A 26,803-nucleotide genomic window follows, 5' to 3' on the forward strand; every position below is an offset into this window, starting at 1 on the left:
GTATTAAATGTGATGAATAAAAATTTCTGCATTCATATATATTTGAGAAACACTGGCCTTGAAATAGGTAGAAATTAGGGTAAATCCAGGAAATATAAGGACTTGTAACACATGTTTAAGGGATATAACCTTATCATATATGTACTATATTAAATGGCTACCTGCCCATCTTGATTCTAATGGCTGTTATTATTTGTATCAGGTTGGTCAGTGGTAATCAGCTACCAAATATCAGAGGGTCTGCAAAGGCACAAGGATAGTTTATAGACTCTCGAGATAACATAAGCCATCATAGACTCTTTTTGCAATGAGAAGACATAATTTCCCAGTCAAAAAATCATAAAAACAATAAACATGTACTTCTTAACCACATACTCCTATATCTTTGCTATATTAGTGTGAAGAACAGAAAAAAATATGTACATTACCTTATATACTTCACTAAAGCCACCTCTACCAAGCAGATGGAGCAATAAATATCTTTCATTTAACGTTGGGTGATCTTTGAACCTTAAGGGTGGGGAAAAAAACACTCATGCACATGAAAACACACACGAAAAGGTCCTGTCCACAGCACAGCTGTGCTCTACCCTACTCCTGGCTCTCTTCCCTGCTATTCTGAATTCTATTCCATACTTCTTTCTCTACCTGCATGACTATCACCCATCTCAGCGCTTTGGTGTTCACAAAGCCCAACATTCAGCTCTTAAGCTGAATATTCAAGTTCAATGACCAATTATAGCACTGTGATAAAGACCTACCAACTACTGTATTACTAAGAGCTTTATAAAATCCTGTATCTATTCATCAGGAAATACTTCCCTTATGAAAACATACTTTTATCTGGGAGTTTTAATTAAGTTTTATAGTACTGACAGAGGATTAAAAATAATTATAAGCTGACTTTCATTCATGGTTAAATTTTATAGTCTTTGCCTTTTACAAATAAAATTTTAATTCCCAATCAAAAAAGAAATGCTTAAAAAAAAAATAAAACCCACCACAAATAAAATTATTTAAGGTTTATCACACCTGCTACACACTAAGCACTCACATGTATTATCTCATTTGGTTCTTAACTAACCCTCTGAAGTAGGCCCTGCTACTACCTCTATTTTACAGATGAGGGCACTACTGCACAGAAAGGTTAAGTAACTGTCCAGGGTCAACAGCTAATACATGGCAGGGTTTCACAGAAAAACATGGTTCCAAAATGTACACTCTTGATTCTTAAACGGGAGGGGGAAAAGTCAATGACAGTTTTATAGTCTCAGATACAAAATATACATGGTATTTTATTCAATGTCAACACAACTTTGACAATTTAAGTTTTTCTTGAGAATTATTAGAGATTTGTTTAGTTTTAAAGCAAAATGTAGGAAATTTCCTGGTAGTCCAGTGGTTAGGACTCAGTGTTTTCACTGCCGTGGCCCATGTTCAATCTCTAGTTGGGGAACTAGAATCCCACAAGCCATGTAGCCAAAAAAAAAAAAAAAAAAAAGAAAGGGAAATATAACAATTCATTTAATTTTCATCAAGTGGATTAAGTTATATCCACAAACAAGCTTGGGCATAATTTTCAGAACAGTCAACTATAAATTAGCTTTGACTTATCTGCTTTATTAGAATTTATCTGGTATAATTAAGTATATTCCATAACTATGTTATTTCATTTACCTTATATATTGGAATGATTATGTTCATAAACAGGCCTTCTTTTAAGCAAGATATTTCATGGCAGAAATAGGCCACTTCCAATTCTGACACTCATTTAGGTCATGAAGATTTAAATTATATAAATCTGAAAGTGTAAATAAGACATCCTTCCTGTCCTCTACACAGACTACATCCAATTAATGACTTTCTTTATTTCTGTCTTCCTCATAAAGCTCCCACCTGTCCATAGGCATTTTCTCTTTGAATTCCTTTAGCGTTTAAATAAATTTGATTAGGGATTAAGGACAGAGACTATAATTTAAACTGCTCTTCTATTTCTTCTTTACACAATGCTGGATACACAGTTTAATGAAATCCCTTTAGCTGAAACGATTTCTTCTTCACTACTGTAACACTAACTTTGGTATTTAGTCAACAAATATTTATTCTGTGCCTACCATACGCCAGAAACAGGTTTAGGTTTGGGGGATATAGCAAGAACAAAACTAAATCCCTGCTCTCATGTAGCTTACATTCCAGTGAAGGAAACAGATAAAAGAACTGGAAAAAAAATGTAATTCCAAATACTGATAAATGCCAAGAATAAAAAGCAAGGTAAGGATACTGAGAGAGGTGATGGAGTAACGCCAGGACTGATATTTTAGACAGGGTGGCCTTTCTAGTGACCACCTGGAGTGAAATAAGTAAGCCACTCATATGTCTAGAGGAAGAATATTTCAGGCAGAGAAAATGGAGAACAGAAGAGCCTTGAGATAGGAATGACATGTGATCAAGGGAGCCAGTGTATATATGACATATAAGTGAGAGGAAGATGAGAGAGGTGGGGTGGTGAGGTGCCTGAGACCGGATCGTACAAGGCCTTCCGAGTCATGGGAAGGACTTTATTTCTATGATGAAGTCCCTCAACAAGGAAATACTGTGTTTATGATCTCCAAGGGGAGATAATCTTTTATCATGTAATACTGTAAAATACAAATAATGACTTACTGTGAATTATCTTCATTATTTATTCTTTTGAGCTCTCGAATATGAAGATTTCTGACTCTTTCCAAACGTTCAAGTTCTGCCTGGATTTCTGCCTCTTCCTGAAAATGAAAAGAGGGGACTATAACAAGCTCAATCTATTGGTGATATAAAAAAGATGTTTTTACTCATGCACCAATTTTTTTTTTTAACAGTGATGGAAAGAATAGTGTATTATAAAGTACCACTGAGTTAAAAGATCGAAGTGCTCTTTTCAATGCCTGAAAGATAAGAAAGAGATAAGGCAAAAGCCTATTTCAAGAAACCAACCTCCACATGAAAATCTCTGTACTACAAGAAATCTATTTTTATAATGTCTAAACTAAAAATGACTGCAAGGTAGTCTGAAACTGACTTATAACACAAAATGAGCTTAAGTTTTATTTCTGATACGTTCAAATTTTAATTTATGAGGTAATAATTTACTAATACAAAATAAATGAAGATATTTCACAATAGATAAAAGAGGAAGAAAGGTAAAACACAAAACTACTGATTATTCAGAGACCTTACAACATTTGGAATACACAAACACACACGTACAATCAGACCAATCACTTTGGATAAATTCCACTACAATTTTAAAGAGACTCTTAAAACAAAAATTATGTGACTAGCTGTGATTTAGATCCTTAGTCATCAGAGCACACCTAGGCAAATCCTAAAGGAATTTACTTTAACATTCATTAATCTAAAAATTCTGATATTTTCATGTCTCAATATATACAATTTTTAGAACATTTAAAAGACACCAAAACAAACAAAACCACCCATTACACACACCTCTTTGTCAATATAAATACTATTAAGACAAGAACATAACCAAATTTCAGTGAAAAGTTCTAGAAATGCCCATTTTATTTTTGAAGAACTATTAAGTAAACACAGACTGCCTTGGCCTAAATGTATAACCATTATAAATCTATATACAACATGGAATAGGGATCATTTCTGAATATTATACTTAAATATTTCTGCTTTTCATTAGCACTGTCTCATAATGATTTATCTTCTAAAATTAAAAAAAATCCTTTGTCTCAAAAAATCAACAATTCTGAAATTTACTCTGAAAGTATATTTCATTGTAAGGCAAGATAACAGAGGTATAAAAGTCTATTACGCCATTATCTATAGTCTCAGTGTCATAAAGAAAAACAAATGTTCACAGATTAAAAAACTAAGTATGTTTATATTCTACTTGACCTTGAGATTATATTAGTTATTTAAAAATGAAACGCAACCCCTACTTGTTGCAGATATTTAATGTAAATTAGGCATTAGATAATACATGCTGCTGCTGCTAAGTCGCTTCAGTCGTGTCCGACTCTGTGTGACCCCATAGACGGCAGTCCAACCAGGCTTCTCTGTCTCTCGGATGCTCCAGGCAATACTGGAGTGGGTTGCCATTTCCTTCTCCAATGCATGCATACATGCTAAGTCGCTTCAGTTGTGTCCGACTCTGTGCAACCCTATGGACAGCAGCCCACTAAGCTCCTCTGTCCAGGGGATTCTCTAGGCAAGAATACTGGAGTGGGTTGCCATTTCCTTCTCCATAGATAATACACAGAAACCACTGAAGATGAACTTTTCTAAAATTTGTGGGAGAGTTCTCTAAAATACACTAAATTCTCTGAAATTTCCTCATTTAGTGTAGCTTCAGTCACAAATATTTCTAATTTTAATGAAAATAAGAAAAAAAGGTAAGATAATGTTCCAGGGGATTAAATAGTTTCATTATAAGGACAGGAAATAGATTCAAAAGCTTTGCAACAATAAAGTCAAACCATAGTTCAGTTATCTCAATTCAGTTACATAAAGCAGAATAAGAAACTGGCCATATAGGTGTGTCCATAAATATGAAAAAATTCAAATTCAATTATATCACAGAACACAGAAAGAGGTAACTTACTTTTTTCAGATTACTAACATTTGCTGCCTTAACATTTGCTGTTAATTTCTTACACATGTATGAAGCTACTAAACACTTAGTAAACTGGTATAATTTTAAATAATCTGATAAAACGGTGAAATGCTTATTAGAATTGCCAGCAAAAATACTTGTTTCAACTTTTACTTGAAATTTTGGTATGGGGATACTTATTATTTGAAAAGTGAATTTATAGAAATTCTATTATAAATATATAATTTTGAGACAACTAGATTGTTCACACATAATTACATTTGTTTTATAATTTTTGGTAATCTTCAGATGTTTATACAATGGCAGTAATCAATATTACGAAACAGTTACTAAAGAAAATAAAATACATGTATGTGCCAGTTAAACAAGCTTTTATTCCTCTATAAAACATGCCAAGTATGGGCTTCCCTAGAGGCTTATATGGTAAAGACTCTGCCTGCAATGCAGGAGACCAGTCTGATCCTTGGATCAGGAAGATCCCCTGGAGAAGGGAATGGCTACCCACACCAGTGTTCTTGCCTGGAGAATCCCATGGACAGAGAAGCCTGGCGGGTTCCATGGGGTTACAGAGTCAGATAAGACTGAGCGACTAAGCACACACATACACATGCCCCATAAGATCTTGTAATACAAAAGGACAGGCAAGCTTCATTCAGTCTGAACTGTAAAGTTTACAGGAAAAAACCCCCAAATGTCAGGAGGACTAGTTAAAACAAACAGCTGGATCCTAGCTGTTTAAGAGGAAAGGTCAAGGGAAGGAACTATAACTGAGTATATGCAGATACACGTAAATCTTCCATAGTCATCAGTAAATATATTTACATATTCCATATTGTAATTCAGTATTTATTCCAGTATCTTGGATCTCAAAACAAAGTGACATATTTCTAGGGGAAAGATAATTCAGCAACTCTAAGTACCTTTTCTCAAATCCCACTGAGTAAAAGTATATATTCTATTATGGATTGAAGGCTTTGTGTTCCTCCCAAATTGTGTATGTCTAAGCCCTAACCCCCCAGTGTGATGGTATTTGGAGAAGGGGACTCTGTAAGTTAAGCGTTAGCTTAGGTAATGAGACTGGAGCCCTCTTGATGAAATCTAGTGGCTTTTTGAGTAGGAAGAAAGAGATCTCTCCTCCCAACCCCACCACCTCTTTGTGGCAGCACAGAGAAAAGTCACATGAGGATGTGAGAAGATGACCATCTACAAACTAGGAAGAAAGCTACAGAAACTAAACCCGAGGCTCCCCTGGTAAAGAATCTGACTGCCAATGCAGGAGACACAGGTTCGACCCCTGATCCAGGAAGATCGCACATGCAGCAAAGCAATTAACCCTATGCGCAGCAATTATTCAGCCTGTGTTCTAAAGCCAAGGAGCCGCAACTACTGGAAGCCTGCATGCCCTAGAGCCCACGAGCCACAACGAGAAGCCACCGCAAGGAGAAGCCCACAAAGCAACAAAGACCCAGCACAGCCAAAAGTAAATGAATGATTAAAGAAAAAAAAGAAACTAAACCCCAAGGGACCTTGATCTTGGATTTCCAGCCTCTAGAACTATGAGAAATAAGTTTCTGTTGTTTAAGCTGCCCAGTCTATGGTATTCTGTTACAACAGCCTGAGCCTGTTACCTATTCTCTCCTTATAGAAGGGAATTCCATTATGGAATGGAATCCTCAAACACATGGGAAAGGTAGGTCAAATTACTAAAATAAAAGAGAGGTAGTCCAGAATGGAGATCATGCTTAGTAAGAACACTAAAGTTCAATACTCTAGTCAGCCACTAGCTAAGCAATTTACAGCAGAAAAGGTCTAAGAAGAAACAGCATCTCTGGAAAAGAATTGGTTTCTGTAGGCAATTATGGTGTTGAAGGAACACGAATAAGAAAAGATCCTACTAGAGAGAGGGAGGTAGGTTTGGTAATCACATACAATAAAAGGACATCGTTCTTTCCCGGTTTAGACAAAAAGATATGGCAATAAACCTTAACAGTACATACTACAGCTATTTTAACGGTATTTTAAAATAAGATCTAATATCTGAATTACTTGAATATATATTTTTAAAAACCCAGGTTAGACAAGTATACAATGACCTCAATATTGCCTCATTTAAGTAACCTGCAAAACATAGCACCTTCCAAAATTTTTAACTTTAAAAATTTATATGCAAAGTAAAACCAGTTTGTCCCTCAATAGATATTTAGCATACAAATACTTTCTATTTGTACTCAAGAGTCCCTTCCGGCAACTTAATATCCCCTTGGCTCAACATTCTAAGCTAAAAGTATGCTACAGCAATGTAGAATCTTCGTAAAATGCCAAGTTAAATAAAATGCAGGTTAAAACTGCTAGGCAGACTTGGGGTATTTTTTGAGCATTTCTCTTAATGGCAGTTTTTAAAAGGGCAATTATTTTCTTTTAAAGTAGGGGTGCGTAGGCATTAAACTATAAAACTTACAAGTTATATAGTAATGCATTTTACATGTAAAGCTAATGCATTTCCTGTAAAAGTTGAACATACTATTGAATAGTTTAAACTTCTTTAGCAAATCTTTAATATATTACATGTTAGCCCCACAAAAACCCCTCAATTTTGAAAAGCTGCCTTTCTATAAAAGATAAGATAGAATTTGAGAATCTGAGAATTTCTGATGTATCATTCTCAGCTTGCCTATAATTCATGTGAGTTGGGAGAAGAAAAGAGTTTGTGTGGTATATTATGAAGATAGTGGAAACAGGGAAAAGCTTATCATTTACAATAGTATATTTGGGAGCACCATAACAACATTAGTCCGTTTGAGAAAACTATTAATAGTTCAGAATGAGGTTTCAACATATTTAATACCAAATTAATTTTAGTAATGTAATGATACAATCAAGTTAGTATCTCCAAGTCCTCAAATAAGTTTTAATTTCATAAAATATTTATAATGTCATTCCGAAAGTCTATCACTAGGAAAGTGAAAGGTGAAATTAACAAAAGGCGCTATTAAAAGCTAACAGAAAGGGCAGTGCAGAAAAGAATTAAGAAAATTATTACCAATTTACTTCAAATTTGTAATTTTTCTCTATTATATTCTTTTATATATCCTACATATGGATATAAGAGACACGAACCATTGGAAATATGAACCAATAAAAAAAACTACATTGAACGTATAGAGATCAGTTTTGAAACTACTGCCCGTAATACTCTCTTTGCTCAAGTATGACCGTACAGATCGAGGGAGTAGGGTAGGAAGAGGAAAAAGGACAAATACTGTGAAATTCCTGGTGGGGGACTCTTTCCTAACTATGTATATGATGTCTCCGTCGATCCTGAGTCGCTGAGCTGGATATTACCGAGGGGAACGTACTGGGTCTCCCTCAAGTGTGTTTAACTGGCTTAGATAATTACTTTAGAACTTTAATGTTTTCCTCTCTCTATTTCATTTCCTTCTTTGGTGGGCTGGGGGTCATTCGCCTCTCCTTGATGAATAAACACACACATCAAAAACCCTAAATGGGAGTAAGTGTTAAAATGGACAATCGGATTGTCAGTTCCCCCGTTCTATTTAAACAAACCAAACCCTATATTCTCAGCAGCAAATAAATATAACAGTTCAACTGACTGGCAAATTATAAATATCCAGTACACTTCCTGAAAAAGAAATCACAGCTTCTGTATTAAGGGGATGAAATTTCTTGATGTTGAAACTAGCTAAGGTGCTGACACCAAACCCTAGCACCTACAGGTACGATGCCTTACTACATTTTCTTCCAGCTTTCTGCCTCCTTTTAACCTTTTGCAGGGTTCTGGTGGATTCCATATTTTTTAAAAGTATGGGAAGGTTTAACATTCTATACAATAATGAGAAGAGCCTAATCTTCTAGACTCTATGTATATGCATATAAACAGCATGGAGTTACAGTTTTTGGCCACTGGCCAAACAACTGCCTTCTCTTTTTTGTGAAATTATGACCTCTAAACTGAATTTACAAACCTGAATAAACTCTGCCCAATGGTTAACATGACTTCTAAGATTCTTTCCAAAATTCAAAGAATGCCATTGCCTACACAACTGGATTAATATAAAAATCTACAAACGTGAAATACATTTTATCACTAAATTTTCACTCTGGTAAGTGAACACCATCTATTACCGGGTAAAGATGTGTAACTACAGATGGGGTGAGCCAGAACTATGCTTGCAGGTTCACAAGGAGAGCAGGACGCAGAGTACACACACCAGTAGCTTTCCTATCTACAGCTAGTGCCGTGCTCTCTCAAGCATCGCTTTCACAGACTAGCACTCGTTTTTAAACAGAGGCAGAACTATGCACAAGATGTCAAGTTTAGAATTCCAACACTCTTGGCACTTTTCTTGCCCACACATACCAAGAACTTGGGAACCTTGTATATTCTTTGTGGGCTTAACGGTGACTTTTTCTAGCGTAATGAATGCATTTTCACTAGACTTCACTGAAAACTACTTCCTACACAAGTAGCGTCTTGTGTATTGTTCTAGAGAAATGTAACATACAATGTGGTTGGCTTTGAGAGAAAATTTTCTTGAATATAGAGGTGCACATGCAGTTTAAGCCCTCTAGCATTACCTATTTTCACATTTTTATTCATACCTAAAGTGACAAGAGGTGTCACATACACAAACGTATTCTTTGTGGTCATACTAAGGATTTGATAAATCAGATGACAATGGTATTCTAGAAAGAAAGACCAAAGGAGATATCAAACTTCAAGAATATTTGGGGATTAATTCACCTAAAACCAATGCCCTGTATTCTCCACTGTTCAAAAGGCTTGCAGACAATCCATTGTCTTCCATTTCAACTAGTTGCATGGTCCACTGTGAAGGAATGAGAAAAGAGCTGTGTGCTTGTTCTTGACCTGTAAAGATTTCATCATGGAAGATTAATACTGATGCTGCTGCTGCCTGTTACTGGTTGTTTCTCTTTGCAGGTGCCAATATCGGTCAGAGAACAGGATTTCAGTGGCAGAGTTGTTGCTATACTGTTATCTCTTCAGAACGGAGGCACAAGGAGAGATGAATGCCACATCGCAAGGAGCAAAGGAGAAAGAGAGAAAGAAATGGTGTCAGGTGGCATGTTGGATGCGATTTTTGTTTTAGTAGAGATTGAGATGACCGTAATTGTTTAGCTGATTCCTTTGGTCTGCAAAGATACACTTGTGTTGGTGCTGATGGTTCTTGACTAATCCTGTTTCAATTACAAGCTGGTTATGTTTTTCCTAAAAGCTTCTGGTATTTAAATTCAGGGTTTATAACTCTCTCTCTCACACACACACCCCAAAACACATACATTAAAGTCAATCCCTACTACACTATCTAATATTCCATACTGAGACGTCAAATCTTCTATATGCATTCTCTCCAACTAATCAAATATTTTAAATCCAGAAGACCAAAAATTCGAACACTAGAATAAACACCTCCACACGCTGTTCACATCACAAACTTGAGTCAAACAGCAGTGGTGTGATGTAGTTATTGGTCCTGATAACTTTCAAAATTCTTACTTTCTCTTTATTTTGGGGTATTATGATTGGTAATTTATACTTTTAAAATAATGTTATGACTAGAGAGAATCTATTACAAGGAAGATGGTTTACCAGGGATTTTTTAAAAAGTTGTTTATGTTAGTTTAGTAATAATCCTTGGAAAGCACATCCACATAGTTTTGTTCAATTCTAGAATTAAGATTGGAGTTATACAAACAACCACCTAGTAGAACTCCTCAAATTACAAAGATAAACGACTTTCTCATAACTAGAATGTATCAAGACCGGTATCAAAACAGGATCAACTATAAAAGCTAACTGGTACACAGCTTATTAGTTTTTCTTAAAGCCAGAGATGCCACATGTGGCACAGGTACATTATCGGATTTAGTTGCTCTACCTTAAAGAAACAAAATTTTAAACATAGGAAATTATTCTCATTACAACTATAAGCTTATAAGCGATAATCAAGGAAGTTTATGCATAATGACTAGTAGCAAAAAGTTATTTTGTGTAAGTTTCAGGAGTAATCTGTATAATATACATATATTTGACTATATACTTCCTTTACGTTCTAGTAAATCTTTAGCTGTACAAAGGTAAAATTACACTAGAGAGTATTTACACATTTTACCTCCCAAAACATGCTTTTCCTCTTGACCTTTAAAGATAAATTTATAATGAAAAACAGTGAACCAATTAATAATAAAGAAATATTCTAGTTGATAGAATAGTCACTAACAGGCTACCCAAGGAAAGTAATATATGAGAGAAAGAGAGAAAGAAATATGTGTGTGAAAAATTTAATTGCTCTACTTTATCTGTGATGAAAATAAAACAGTCTATTTCTGGGGGAAAAAAGGAAAGCAAACATTCCTACTACTCTAAGAAAAATGCAAAGCTACAAGGGAATCAATTCTGAATACAGAAGGATCAACCTGCTCTCCATCTACAACTAGAGAATTGTAGGAATAAAGTGTAAGGATACTTCCACTGAAGTAGCAGTGAGAAAAGGTTCAAGTCTTGGCTTTGCTAGTTACTAGCTATATTAATTTAGACAAAGCAAACAGAGAAGAGCTTGGCATTCAAATTTAACATTAATGTTCACTCTAGAATGGTTAAAAATTCAAAGTGTATAAAATGTAATATTATGTAATTCTCCTGAAATGTGGAAATAAATCACTTAGTGAATGAGTGAGCAATAATTTCATAAACTGATAAATAAAACAATATTAATTCTTAATATATTAAAAAAGATGATGCTGAACAATAATTTTCCTAATTTCAGAAGACAGTAAGCCCTTAAGTAAGTTTACATTTACTATTTGGTGGTAACAGGAATGAGAATTTATTTTAGCCATGGACTTACTGCTGAACTCTCATTTGTTACTCTATCACACTAACAGATTCACTGGATTTGGATCATTATGTTTCTAGCCCTACAGAATATGAACTGAACTTTATGATTTACTCAGTGGTAAATACTTTTTCATATTTCGGTTTACCTATTCAGTTATTATGATTATCTTTATAAAATACAATGTATATCATAAATTATCTCAAGAAAAAGTTAACTAGGCCTTCTAGTCTTCTATGTCCAAATGGTATGGGCTTCAGCAATGATTGAAGTTTTTTCCTTTGGTGCCAACAAATTTAATAACTCTATCTAACTTCAAGAGTTTTTATTGAAGGGAGAGTGAAAGTCACCTTTGGTAATGCAGGAGGTATACTGGGCTCCACATCTAAACCCTAATCTGATGTAGGTCACATGATTAATTCCTGCACAGGTTACATGGACATCAAATATTTACAGATCAGATCCAGCCTATGGTAGAAACTATATAGTTACATGTCGGGGTATGGTTCATGTTGGCTTAAGATAGAGGTGATGAAGTGTTCAATCTACTTGTGTTTTAGAAACCAGAACGACCTATTTTTAATGACCTACTTTCCAACTATGCTTTAGAATGCCAAATAACTTATTTTTAACACATGTAACTGAATGCCTATTATTCTTAAACTGTACAACTAAAAAAAATAATACCCAGTGGAAAGCAGACTACTACTATTCATTTGTACTCTAAGGTGACACTACTTACTCAATTTTGTTCTCTGTATGTACTACTAGCAACTTTCTTCATAATGCATTCATTCTTCTCAACCAAAAAAGTCAGAAGTAAATGTGAGAATTCAAAACATGAGAGTATATTTCAGCATTAATTCATCAATTCTTCCAAAATATTCCATGATGGAGATCAAAGAAAAGTAATGTTGTAAATTGGTTAAGAAGATAAAGTTAGAAATATAAAACTGCTCAGTAAATTTGATAAAAGCTGAAACAATAAAACAGGAAAAGGATTATGGATGGGACAATTATTAGAATGAGTAAATACAAAAATGGAGAAGTCAAACACTGGGAAAAAAGATAATACGGAAGTTAGAATAGAAGGTGTAGTAAACTACAAAAGCTTACAACTGTTTATATAATATCTAGACATTTAAGTATATGTACCTTACTTTATAAAATAGAAATGTTTCAGAGAAATAAAATATTTTCAATGTACCAGGAAAGCTTTAAAATCAACCAACCACCCACCAATCAAAAAATAAAAACAAACCGCCCTCTGAATCCTTTTAAGTATTTTTGTGATACAAACAGTCGATTCCTAATTTAACTACTTTATCATTTCAGATTTTATAACAGGTTTCCATAAGACATGTAAAACTCATCATTAGAAAGAGTAATCTGAAATTTACTATTATGTGTGAAAATTATAATCCTCCAGTTGACTATACACTTTAGCATCCCATTATCATGAAAGGCTGGTCAGAAAATAATTGATAAATCTTTCTTTTTATGGAACATCAAACACAGGTCTCTATCAAAATAGCTTAGGTGGGCAGACAAATACTTGTACGAATTCTGAACTTCAAAATCCCCACTTCCCTTCTATAGTCCCGTTACAACTCCATCAGTTACAAAACAGGTTGAAGTTGTCTACTTATATCAAAGGACAAGAGAAATATCAATAATTACAACAGAACAGAAAACAGAACAAAACAGATCAGAATAAATTCATTTTAGAATTTACTGTTCAAGTAGTTGGGCTGAAACTTTTCTGAACAGGGGCACAGTAAAGAACACTAATACAAATTACATGTATATATATGTGTCTATATATACACACATATACACAAAAGTGAGGTGAAAGTCGCTCAGTTGTGTCCGACTCTTTGCGACCCCATGGCTCCTCTGTCCATGGAATTCTACAGGCAAGAATACTGGAGTGGGTTGCCATTCCCTTCTCCAATATACAAATATGTGTGTATATAAAATATAATTTTTTTCTGTTCCCTGTACCTAAATGGCAGGACTCTGAAGCATGTTGATAGCATTCCAAAAATAAGCACATCTATAATGAGATGGTGGCTGCTACAAGAATGGGTTTCTCTGACATACCTCACCCTACCCCAGGGAGATGACTTGATAGATACTATCTTCAATTAGTTCACTAACTTAGTTTTAGCTGTTACTCAGCCTATTTAAACAACGTAAGTAATGTGATAAGCAGACCAGACAATTTAAAAACTGGATCAAAGAAAAAGAATTTTACAGCTGTCAGTAATTTCATTTTGAGGGGGAAAATCTATTATTTCTCTGAAATGGTTTGAATTAAAAATACGAACTAAAAAACAATGAACTGAATATAATTTCAGAGTTTACAAACAAGTACACAGTTTACATTATAAAACTTACTAAAATATAACAATGTTTTTCTGAATTATATCACTTCATATTATTACCGATGATCAGGCTCTTCTAAATTTGCCAATGTATATGTTTTAACTGAAACATTTAATCAGGTATTTGGTAACTTTAAAGTTAAGTCAAAAAAACCTGTTATTAATTTACAATTGTTTCAATTTGTTATGAAATGGACACAACAACATAGAATATTACATTTTATCTTAAAAATAAAGCTTTTTAAAAAAAAAAAAAACAGATAGTATTTAACAGTAATCTTAAAAACCTGGAGTTCTGTCCAGGATCATTCCTCCACTATAGGGACAAGGGTTTTTGTTTTTTAACTTTTTGACCACACACGTCATGTGGGATCTTACTCCCCAGACCAGGGATCGAATCAGCATCCCCCTGCATTGAGAAGTCCCAGGGACACGGTATTATCAGCATCTGAAATGTTTGTAAATTACCACAAGGTAAAGGAACGTTATTTTAATATATTCAACATAAAAATGCAACTTTTATGCCCCTCTTTTATTTTTTGGTCTGAAGTTTTAAATTTGGGTCCTTTTTCTCTGTAAGTTTTGCCTTCTTTAATAAGAAACGGAAAACACAACTTTCCACAACCTCTGGTAAAATGAAATGGCCAGCATATGCTTCACGTACCTTTTTGAGATGTCCTAGTCTAAGTTTGAAAATTTCTTCCTGTTCATGATATTCTGCCAAAGTCAACCTGTCAAAATGAAATTGTAATTCTAGATATTAAGATTAATACTTATTGTTTCTTATTAACAACCAGCAAAATAAAATTAATCAAATAAAAATACTAAAAATGTTGACAAATTTCAGCCCCGAACACATAAGCCTAAAGTGCCTGAAGGTATTCTTCAGAGTATATCTAATACAGATGGAAAAATTGACTGACTTATAAAATTCAACAACTATTTAATCAGTACCACGAATTTAGATCCTAAGGATGCAATGAAAAGGACAGTTTCTCAATATACTCTGGTTTGAACTTACACTTCATAGTGGGAGTATAGGGGGTAAGGAAGCAGAAGAGAAACAATTTAGTCCAGAAATGAAACAATCCCAAGTAACAGTACGTGTTATAAAGGGAATCAGAAAGGCTGGTGTGATAATAACTGTCTGTACTACACTAATTTGCACCAAGTTTTAGGGAGATAGTCTTGATCTGAATGTCAAAAGGACAGCCACAAGAGGACCTAGGGGAGTACGTTCTAGACACAGATTAAAGCAGGTACAAAGACACCAAGATGGAAATAGACTGATACTGAGAAGAGGAAAAAAAAAAAAACACAAGTATCAGAATATAGTCAAAGAGGCTGTCAGCAAAAGAGATAAAGCAGGGGCACAGCATCTAAAAGCAGGATGGATTTTAGACCAAGAAATGAATTTCATTTTACTTTAAGAGTACTGGGAAATCACTGCAAAGGTAATTGGTCCAATTTGGGCACTGGTTTAAGAAAGAAAGAAATGAAGACATTTTTCTCTTCTCTGCTTCCATGTGCTAGTGAATAAGTGAGACAGGGCTGCCAAAACCCACCAAATTATTAATAAATACAAACATATACACACGTGAGAGTACTTTATGGTTGTGGTTTATTAATTTCAAATATTCTTCTGTAAATTAGAAAAAATCACTGCAGCTGACCCTTGAATAACAAGGGTTTGAACTGCACAGGTCCACATACATGAAGATTTTTAAAATAAACACGTATTACAGTACACTACATAGTCTGGAGTTGGTTGACTCTGTGGAGGTGGAACTGCAGATACAGAGGCCAGCTGTGAAGTTATATGCAAATTTTCAACTGTAGGGAGGGTTAGAGTCCCAAACCCTCATGTTATTTAGGGTTCAACTGTAGTTTAATGTATGTAGAACTTTAGTAGGATATGTACCTATTATAATATTTCATAAGAAAACATGATTCTGTATCAATAAAGTGAAAGAGGAAAACACACACACACACAGACACCCCCCCCACAACAAAACAACTTCCATTCATACCCATTACTGAAAGAACTACTTTTATCTATCATATTTAGGCCCTTGTTTACTTATGTATTCTGGGTTTATTTGGTTAAGCTCCAAACCCCAAGGACAACTTATTTATGCTTGGTTTATATCCCTCAGCAACATTCAGTATAAATGCTATTTCCCTTAAGCTAGATGGTAATTAAAATATTAATATCATAGAAAGGGCATTCAAATGAAATAATCAAAAACCTCCAAGAAATTCAGTTAGTATTCCACTAGAAATATCTTAAGAGTAAAAAACAAACATTTAAAATTAACTCTCTCTACCCAGTCTTAGGTTAACATAACCATTGGATTTTATTATACTGAATATAGCAATATAGTTCCAGCAGTTGCCTAACATAAATTTAGAGAACTAAACACTGCACTGTGAATGTGAAACATGTATGCAGATGCAATGAAACAAGAAGAGGGAAACGTGGTATTTTTTTTAAAAAGAGGTTTGGAAACTAAAGCTGATAATATCTCAACTAGTTCACTAAAATAAAGCCATAGGAATTTTGGCAAATAGTTTCTGGATATGCATATATGCCATCAATGGAAATTACCTGTATAACAATATAGTAATTTACTACTCTTAAAATAAGGTTTTAGGCCTACCAGTAGACCATAGGATGGGCTCAGAACTAATTTTTTTAAATATGTAAATATTTTGTTTGTTTCTGTATAGGAATAAAATACAGTTCTATACTTTGGTTTTTATTGAGTTAAAATGCAGCTAAATTTACTATTCATAAGGTAAAATTAGTATGGCTAAAATTTAGTTTACTAAAATTTTTGACTGTCTTAAGTTGGCAGTAGTTTTCAATAGCTATTGTTTTTCTGAGTTAATAATAAATCAGTGTCAATTAGTTCCATGGTGTCTTAGTCTGTTGAATACTGCATGGTTAATCGTATACATTTTATAATGTAATACATATTGGCTATTAACTAGCATTCAGTTCCAGTTGTTAATATGTTTGTGTTGTGGCTCAAATATACATCATCTACATACCTTTAATAAAAGCAAATACACACAAATAGTCCCTTCCCTAAATTTACTTAGTATAATGATACCTCATTGATTTCAAAAGCTTTGACCCCAGAGCATTATTTTATAGGTCTAATCCTAATATGAAACACATGCAATTCTCAGTAAAGATTAATGGTAACTTTCGGCAGCAACAGAACTTTGCTTTCTTTACTGCATTTGATTACTACCACTATAAGGCTTCAAATAAACAGCAAAATATATACATACTAATTTCTCTCTGCTGGGTTTGAAGCATCAATAAACAAATGTACAGATAGTACTAAATACTAGGCTACTGACTTTCTTGGACAGTGAAAGTGAAAGAAAGTCGCTCAGTCGTGTCCAACTCTGCGGCCCCATGGACTGTAGCCTACCAGGCTCTTCCGTCCATGGGATTTTCCAGGCAAGGATACTGGAGTGGGTTGCCATTTCCTTCTCCAGGAGATCTTCCCAACCCAGGGACTGAACCCAGGTCTCCTGCATTATAGGCAGACGCTTTACCATCTGAGCCACCAGGGAAGTTCTTGGACAGTAATTCTTACCATTTTATGATCATGGTATCCAATTTCACATATACGTAACTTTGCGGTTCAAACAGCAGTTTAAGAATTCCTATTCCTGTCTCACAAAATAGAATGCAAACCACCAAACAGCAAAAGACATTTCTTACATTTCTTTGCACTTCCTTATCAGAAAGCACCTGACATATATTAGCACTTTAGAAACTGAAAAGTGAAGTTGCTCAGTTGTGTCCGACTCTTTGCGACCCCATGGGCCATTTAGCACTTTAGATATCTGCTAATTATTTCCACTGAAAAATACTTATAGATTAAATTTATTTAGATAAAATTAATTGGATCTTAAAGAAATTAGATTTTATTTTATATATGGAAAGAGGTAAGCTAGGAAAATACTAATTTTGATGACTTTTAATTGCCACATCAATTAATTTTATGATGTGCTTTTTAAGATGCTTAAAAAACATCCACCCTCTTAAGCAAGTCAATTGCTTAAATTACTTAGCAAATCTCTTGTTCACAGAATGCAAAGTCCAATTTCTCCCTTTATGAATCATATCTCATATTATAGATTGAATATTAACTTTATTACACATTTATGTATATATATTTAGGAGATGCTAAAAATCATAAAAACTGTTCAGGAGGTTAACACAAAATTATTCAAAAAGCCAAGAAATTTAAAACTCAAACATAAAACTTAACCACTGATAACCTTTCACAGTGAGTATGAATGAATAAAGAAAGCTGAGTGCTGAACAACTGATGCTTTTGAATTGTGGAGTTTGAGAAGATTCTTGAGAGTCCCTTGCACTGCAAGGAGATCCAACCAGTCCATCCTAAAGGAGATCAGCCCTGAGTGTTCACTGGAAGGACTGATGTTGAAGCTGAAACTCCAATACTTTGGCCACCTCATGCGAAGAGCTGACTCATTTGAAAAGATCCTGATGCTAGGAAGAAAGATTGAAGGCAGGAGGAGAAGGGGATAACAGAAGATGAGATGGTTGGATGGCATCACCAACTCAATGGACACGAGTTTGGGTGAACTCCAGGAGTTGGTGATGGATAGGGAGGCCTGGTGTGCCATGGTTCATGGGGTTGCAAAGAGTCGGACACGACTGAGTGACTGAATTGAACTGAATGAATGAATGAGAATTTTATTTTTAATTCAAAAATTGTTTTCCAAGAGTTTAATAGAAATGTAGGGTATCTGCAGAAAACAGAGATTACTCATTTCAAAGAAACTGATATCCAATTTTTTAAGGGTATTCTGTTTAAGCAGGAAACTAATCTGAAGTCTCAGAGTTAAGGAATACAAGATCTGGTAAACAGAATGTTAAAGGCACTTAAGAAAAAAAATATCAAGCCGGTTTTTGGGCACAATTCAGCAAACCTTTACAGAATACTGAACTAAGTCACACATTGAGGAGTAGACTTTTTTAAATGAGGGAGGAAATAGATGAGACTACTCTGCCTTTGAAGAGCCCTAAAAAGACACTAGAAATAGAAAAAAAATGTCCTTAACATGGTAAAGGGCATTTATTTAAAAAACCATAACTAACATCATACTCAATGGTGAAAGAGTAAAAACTTTCCCCTTAAGGCCAAGAACAATTTTCACCCCTGCTGTTCAATATTGTACTGGAAGTCCTCTCAGAGGACTTAAAGAAAAAAAATACACTGAAATTGGAAGGGAAGAAGTAAAACTATTTCTAGTCACAGATGACTTAACTCTACATGTAGAAAATCTCTAAAAATGAACAAGAGCTAAAAAGTTCAGCAAAGTTGCAGGGCATGAGATCGACACACAAAAATCAAATGTGTTTGTATACATCAGCAATGAACAATGTAAAAACAATACTAAGAATACAATTCAATTAATAATAGAACTGAAAACAGTAATATACATAGGATCAAGTTACTCAGGAAGTGACTTGGATGCTAAAAACTACAAAATATAGCTGAAGAAATGAAAGCATACTAATTAAATAAAAGAACATCAGTGCTCATGTCCTTAAGATTAGCAGACTCACTATTGTTAAGAGGGCAATTCTTCCCCAAAGTGACCCACAGACCCAACATAATCCTGATCAAAATTATCAACGATTTTGCTGAAACAGGAAAGCTGATTCTTTAGTAAAATGCAATGTGCAAGGGTCCTGAAATAAACAAAACAATATTGAAAAAGAAGGACTCATACTTCCTATTTAAAAAATTAATACAGTTATGGTTATCAAAAGAGTGTGGTACTGCCTTAAGGACAGACATCTACTGTATGATTCTCTTTAATGCACTATCCAGAAGAGGCAAATACATAGAGAAAGGAGATTATTTGTTACCAGGAGGATGCAGGGAGGCAGGAATGGGGAGTGATTAATTAATGGGCATTAGGTGTTCTGGATGAATAAAATGTTCCAAAACTAAAGGGAGGTCTTGGCTGCACAACACTGCACAGCACTGTGAATGCACCAAGTGCCACTGAACCGTATGCTTTTCAATGGCTAACTGTATGTTATGCAAATTTAACCTAATTTTTTTTCTTTTTAAGTACCACTGGGAAAAAGAAATGGGGGAATATGGGAAGGATGAAACTAGTTTCCTCTGAAGAGCCCAGGATTCAATATACAAAAAAAAAAAAAAAAAAAAAAAGAGGACTAATGACTTATGCCAAGTGCTGGTATGATGTGTAGAATAATGGCCTCATAAAGATGTCTACATCCTAATTCCTGGAGATGTGAGTATGCTAAGTTACACAGCAAAGGAGAATTAAAGTAGCAGATGGAATTAAAGCTGTTAATTAGCTTACTTTAAAATAGGGATTTATTCTGGATTACCCTTTGTGGACGCAATGTAATCACAAGAAGCCTTAAAATGCGAGGAGATGGGCAAAGGTGTTGGAATCCCAGTGACATGACATGACAAGGGCTTGACTTGCTTCTGCTGGCTTGCAGTTGGAAGGGGATCATGAACCAAGGAATGTGGACAGGCTCTAGAAGCTGGAAAAAGCAAGGATTGTTTTCTAGAGCCACCATGAGTAATGCACCCCTGACAATACCCTGATTTTAGCCCAGTGAGATCCATTTTGGATTTGTGATCTCCAAAAATATAAGATAATAAATTTGTGTTGTTTTAACTCACTGAATTTGTGGCAATTTGTTACAGCAGCAGTATGAAATTACTATAGATCCTGGTACCTAGAAAGGGGATATTTCCATAACAAATACCTAAAAATATACAAGTGACTTTGGAAGTGGGCAGTGAGCTTGGAAGTGGGCAGTGAGCAAGAGGCTAGGAGAATTCAGAGGAGCATGATTTTAAAATAACCTTAGGCTGCCTTGAATAGGCTATTAGCAGAAATATGAATATTAACAACTCTGCCAAGTGAGGATTCGAGGAATTCCACAAGGAACACAGTGTGGAAAACCTATTGCCTTAAGAGAACACCTAAATTGTCATGAATGGATCATCTGGTAGATAGGAGAGGTGCAACTGGTGAAAACTCAGAAGGAAATGAAAAATATGTTATAGAAAACTGGAGGAATCCTTGTTACAATGGAAGAAAGCTTAGCAAAACTGTATCCTGTAGTTATACAGAAAGCCAAGCATGTAAGAAATGAACTCTGCAGATTTCCAAACAGTGTTCAAAGTCTGGACTGGTTTCTTCTCACTGTTTACACTAAGATGTGAGGAAAGATAAATCAAAGGTAAGAAATAAGAAATGTTCAACCAAAAATTTAATGGGTTTAATCCAACCAAGATTTAATGGTTTAAGAAATTTTGATTTTATTCAGAGTGCAAAATACACCAAAATTGAGATTCATGGTCAAAGCTCCTCTTAAAACGGAGGGTGTAGTTGAACAACCTTTTGCTAATATTCCAGAGAAGCCAGAGTATTCCTCACATAAACAGTCTTTAAAAAGATGAAGTGTGTGACTCACAGATCCCTTCAGCCTTCTTAGCAGAAGTCAAAAATAGTGATAAAATTATCTAGGAAAAAAAAAAAAACAAAAACCTGGAGGAGCCCCTTGTCTAATGGAATGAATGCTTGTGTCACACATGAGAGACCCACAAGATTCTTGAGAACTTTATACCAACAAAAACACTGCCAGCTTGGATTTTAAGGGACACAGACAGCACAAAGTGAAAGGCTGTCAAAGAGTCAAAACTCTACAAACAAGAAACTGGTTGTAAAGCTACTCAGCAGCAAATATATGCTAACCTTCACGAAAAAGAAATCTTTATAAAAAAATGGACAGAAGCTTGAAAAGTCACAAGCTACAGAAAAATTATTACCAGATCTTGAAACCTGAGTTTGCCTGGATGGATTCTGAAACTGCCAGGATCAGTGACACCTTTAATCTTTTTCTGTTTGAAAGGAAATGTCTATAACTCTTATCCTATGGCTGTCCCCATCACTGTATTTTGGAAAGAGGTAGTAACTTGTCTCTTGATGTTCACAGGTTCATAGGTTAAGAGGAATTATTTTCAGGGCAGATTATACAAAAGTCTCACTCATAATTTATTTAGGTAACAAAATTCAGAATCTCTAAGTTGATGAGATTTAGGTAAGGTTTTTTAACGTGGAGTTAAGGCTGTAATGAGGTTGACAAGACTTTGCAGATAGGATAAATGAATTTTGCATGTGGGAAAGAAGTGAATCTTAGGTCAGAGGGGAGGCTGTGTAGGTAGAATAATGACTTTCCAAAAATGCCACATTTTAATCCTCAGGACTTATGAATGTGCTCAACAGAAAGGATAAAATGGGATTAACATCACTAATTAGCTGACCTTAAAATACAGTGATTATCTTGGATGATACAGCTATGAGTACACAGTGTAAAGAAAAACAACTTTTATCGGAAGGAAACTGGGAAAAGGCACATAAGTGGTAATATCTGAACCGGTTTAACAGAAGCAACAGAAAGCAGCCAGGAGGAAGAAACAGGGCACACAAGGACATGGTGACCCATAAACACAGCATGTAGACATGCAAGCCAAAAGAAAACTGGATGTATACTGCAGATTAAGGAAATTATCTTTTATCGGTTGCTAAGAGTTTAGACAGATCGATGCTGAATTTTACCTATTATTTTTTATTTTGGAATCTATTAAGATAACCATATAATCTTTCTCTTCATGTGAAAATTACATTGATTTTTCTTATTTTAAACCAAGCTATCATACCTAAAATAAATCCAAACTGGTCTTGATAAATTCTCATTTTTATGTATTATATGTGGGGTTGCTAATATTTTATTTAATATTTTTGCATTTACTTTTATAAATGATATTAGACTATCATTTATCAATACGGCTTCCCTGGCAGCTCAGTGGTAATAGATCTGCCTGCCAAAGCAAGAGGTGTGGGTTCGATTCCTGGGTCAGGAAGATACTCTGGAGAAGGAAATGGCAATCCACTCCAATATTTTTGCCTGGGAAATCCCTTGGACAGAGAAGCTTGGCAGGCTACAGTCCATGGGGTTGCAGAAGAGTTGGACACAACTTAGGCTTCAGCAATATGTGAACCGTGAACTTCGAGATGTTCAAGCTGGTTTTAGGAAGGCAGAGGAACCAGACATCAAATTGTCAACATCTGCTGGATCATCGAAAAAGAGGGTTCCAGAAAAACATCTATTTCTGCTTTATTGACTATGCCAAAGCCTTTGACTGTGTGGATCCCAATAAACTGTGGAAAATTCTGAAAGAGATGGGAATACAAGACCTGACTTGCCTCTTGAGAAACCTATATGCAAGTCAGGAAGCAACAGTTAGAACTGGACATGGAACAACAGACTGGTTGCAAATAGGAAAAGGAGTACGTCAAGGCTGTATATTGTCACCCTGCTTATTTAATTTATATGCAGAGTACATCATGAGAAACGCTGGGCTGGAGGAAGCACATGCTGGAATCAAGATTGCTTGGAGAAATATGAACAACCTTAAGATATGCAGATGACACCACCCTTAGGGCAGAAAGTGAAGAAGAATTAAAAAGCCTCTTGATGAAAGTGAAAGTGGAGAGTGAAAAAGTTGCCTTAAAGCTCAACATACAGAAAACTAAGATCATGGCATCTGGTCCCATCACTTCATGGCAAATAGATAGGGAAACAGTGGAAAACAGTGGCTGATTTTATTTTTGGGGGCTCCAAAATCACTACAGATGGTGACTGCAGCCATGAAATTAAAAGACGCTTGCTCCTTGTAAGGAAAGTTATGACCAACCTAGACAGCATATTAAAAAGCAGAGACATTGCTTTGCCAACAAAGATCCATCTAGTCAAGGCTATGGTTTTTCCAGTAGTCATGTACAGATGTGAGAGTTTTACTATAAAGAAAGCTGAGCGCCAAAGAATTGATGCTTTTGAACTGTGGTTTTAGAGAAGACTCTTGAGAGTCCCTTGAACTGCAAGGAGATCCAAACAGTCCATCCTAAAGGAGATCAGTCCTGGGTGTTCATTGGAAGGACTGATGCTAAAGCTGAAACTCCAATACTTTGGCCACCTGATGCGAAGAGCTGACTCACTGGAAAAGACCATGATGCTCGGAAAGATTGAGGACAGGGGAAGGGGGAGACAGAGGATGAGATGGTTGGATGGCATCACCAACTCAGTGGACATGGGTTTGAGTAGACTCTGGGAGTTGGTGATGGACAGGGAGGCCTGGCATGCTGCGATTCATGGGGTCGCAAAGAGTCGGACACTGATGAACAACTGAACTGAACTGAACTAGCCACTAAACAACACCATGACAAATTAGGCTATAACTTTCCTTTCCGGTATGGTCTTTCTTGAATTTCAACACCACAACTGCTGGCCTAAAATTAAGTTGAAAGTATTTCTCCCTTAGCTGTTCTTCAAAAGGTTTTGAAAGACTGGCACTATTTCTTCCTTAAATGGCTAGTGGAATTCATAGATGAAATCATCTGTACCTGAGTTTTTTATGATCAAAGATTTTAATTATAGATTCAATTTTTTTAACAGTTACAGAACTATCTGATTTTGTTTGTTCTAGTGTCAATTTTGGTAACTTGTATTTTTCTAGAAATTTATCCATTTCACAAAAATTTTAAATTCAAGTCATTTATAATATTTTTTTCTTTAAGTATGTGTACATTCTATAATAACATTGTTTCTTTCATTCCTGATGATGATTCTTTTCTCTCTTTCTTGTTTTCAATTTTATTAGTCCTTCCTCACCCACATAAAACCCATAGACATCCCTTTTGGACTGGCTGATGCTCTGTATTTTATGATTATTTCCTGTATCAAAATTTCTGCTCTGATTTTTCTCTTCCTCCTTTTCTTGGTTAATTCTGCTCATCCTCTGATAAAAGTTTTACCTCAATAATTTTTGCCATGTAGCACTTTCACCATCATTCATCTAAAAATATCTTCTCATTTCCGATGAGACTTTTGCACTATCTTTGTTTCTGATTTCTAGTTTAATTCCACTGTGATGAGAGAACATATTTTATATGATTTCAATCCATTAAGTTTCACCCATGAGTCCTATCTAACATTTAAAGGAAGAAACAATGTCAGTCTTACATAAAACTCTTTCAATCCTTTGAACTTTGCTTAGACCTGTTCTACGACTCGACATGGTCAATTTTTATAAAAGTCCATTTTTAAAAAGAACATATATTCTATAAATGTTAGGGGGTAACATGCTCATTAAGTCAAGCCTGTCAATCCCACTGAAATTTTCTATACTCATGCTGTGTTTCTATTTTATATTGTTTTATTTTTATCTATATGTTCTATTACTAAGAAATGTATGTGTTGAATTCTCCCATTATAATTTGTGTATATGTCCATATATCCTTAAAATACTGTCAATTTTTTATCTTGAGGGCATGTTGTTATGCATACAAATTTAGAATTATTGTATGTTTTGGTGATTTTAAACTTTTATTGTTATGAAATAATCACTATTTCTTATAATTTTTTGGTTTAAATTTTACTGTATCTGCTATAAATATGGTTTTCTTTCAATTGCCATCTGTCTAGAATGTTTTTTCCCTTAATTTTTACATTTAATATTTTTTTCTTTTGGTGGCCCCCTTTTTTTTTTTTGCTGTGCCTCATGGCCTGTCAGATCTTAGTTCCGTAATCACCTAACCAGGGATCAAAACTGCATTCCCTGCAGTGGAAGCAGAGTCTAAACCACTGGAAGTCCCCCTGTTTGGCCGCTTTTGAGAATTTTTTCTCTTTTCCTTGATTTTCTGAAATTTCATTATGATGTGTTTGAGTACTTCTTTTTATTCATCCTACTTGGAATTCTCTGGCCTTCATGAATCTATAGACTGATCTTGCTCATTTATTTAAAATATTCTCAGTTACCTAATCTCCAAATATTGCTTCTGCTCCATTTAAGATCATTTTCTACAGAGTCATCTGACTTGTCAATAGTAGTAATTTAAGTTAGAAGACAGTAAGATTCTATCTTCAAATAACCACCAACCTAAAAGCAGTAAAAATATTTCAAGAATGAAGGCAAAAGAGTTATTTTCAGACCAACCAAAACTGAGAGACATCACTACCAATAGACCCACACTAAAAGGAAATTACTAAAGGGTATTCTTAGGCAAAAAGATCTCACTAGAGGTAAAAATCAGAGATCCAGGATCAATGAAACAAAGGGAGAAAAATCAAATCAATAAAATTAGAAACGAAAATGGAGAGATCACAACAGACAACACAGAAATACAAAGGATCATAAGAGACTACTATCAACAATTATATGCCAATAAAATGGACAACGTGAAAGAAATGGACAAATTCTTAGAAAAGTACAACTTTCCAAAACTGAACCAGGAAGAAATAGAAAATCTTAACAGACCCATCACAAGCATGGAAATTGAAACTGTAATAAAAAATCTTCCAGCAAACAAAAGCCCAGGTCCAGATGGCTTCACAGCTGAATTCTACCAAAAATTTAGAGAAGAGCTAACACCTATCCTGCTCAAACTCTTCCAGAAAATTGCAGAGGAAGGTAAACTTCCAAACTCATTCTATGAGGCCACCATCACCCTAATACTAAAACCTGACAAAGATCCCACAAAAAAAAGAAAACTACAGGCCAATATCACTGATGAACATAGATGCAAAAATCCTTAACAAAATTCTAGCAATCAGAATCCAACAACACATTAAAAAGATCATACACCATGACCAAGTGGGCTTTATCCCAGGGATGCAAGGATTCTTCAATATCCGCAAATCAGTCAATGTAATACACCACATTAACAAATTGAAAAATAAAAACCATATGATTAGCTCAATAGATGCAGAGAAAGCCTTTGACAAAATTCAACACCCATTTATGATA

The 26,803-nt window shown here is 34.9% G+C and overlaps 1 protein-coding gene across 1 annotated transcript in view; it reads right to left on the reverse strand.

Moving 5' to 3' along the window:
* The window catches only part of TLK1 (tousled-like kinase 1), a 234,667-nt gene that overhangs the window by 18,435 nt on the left and 189,429 nt on the right, over window positions 1-26,803 (reverse strand). The window contains exons 12-14 of the mRNA XM_010843803.1: window positions 14,548-14,614; window positions 2,665-2,762; window positions 429-510 (exon numbers count right to left, since the gene is read on the reverse strand). Of these exons, the coding sequence (XP_010842105.1) occupies window positions 429-510; window positions 2,665-2,762; window positions 14,548-14,614 (247 nt within the window). The remainder of the gene's footprint in view (window positions 1-428; window positions 511-2,664; window positions 2,763-14,547; window positions 14,615-26,803) is intronic.

The sequence above is a fragment of the Bison bison genome, unplaced genomic scaffold (assembly GCF_000754665.1).
Source record: "Bison bison bison isolate TAMUID 2011002044 unplaced genomic scaffold, Bison_UMD1.0 scf7180017864190, whole genome shotgun sequence".
NCBI classification, from domain to species: domain Eukaryota; kingdom Metazoa; phylum Chordata; class Mammalia; order Artiodactyla; family Bovidae; genus Bison; species Bison bison.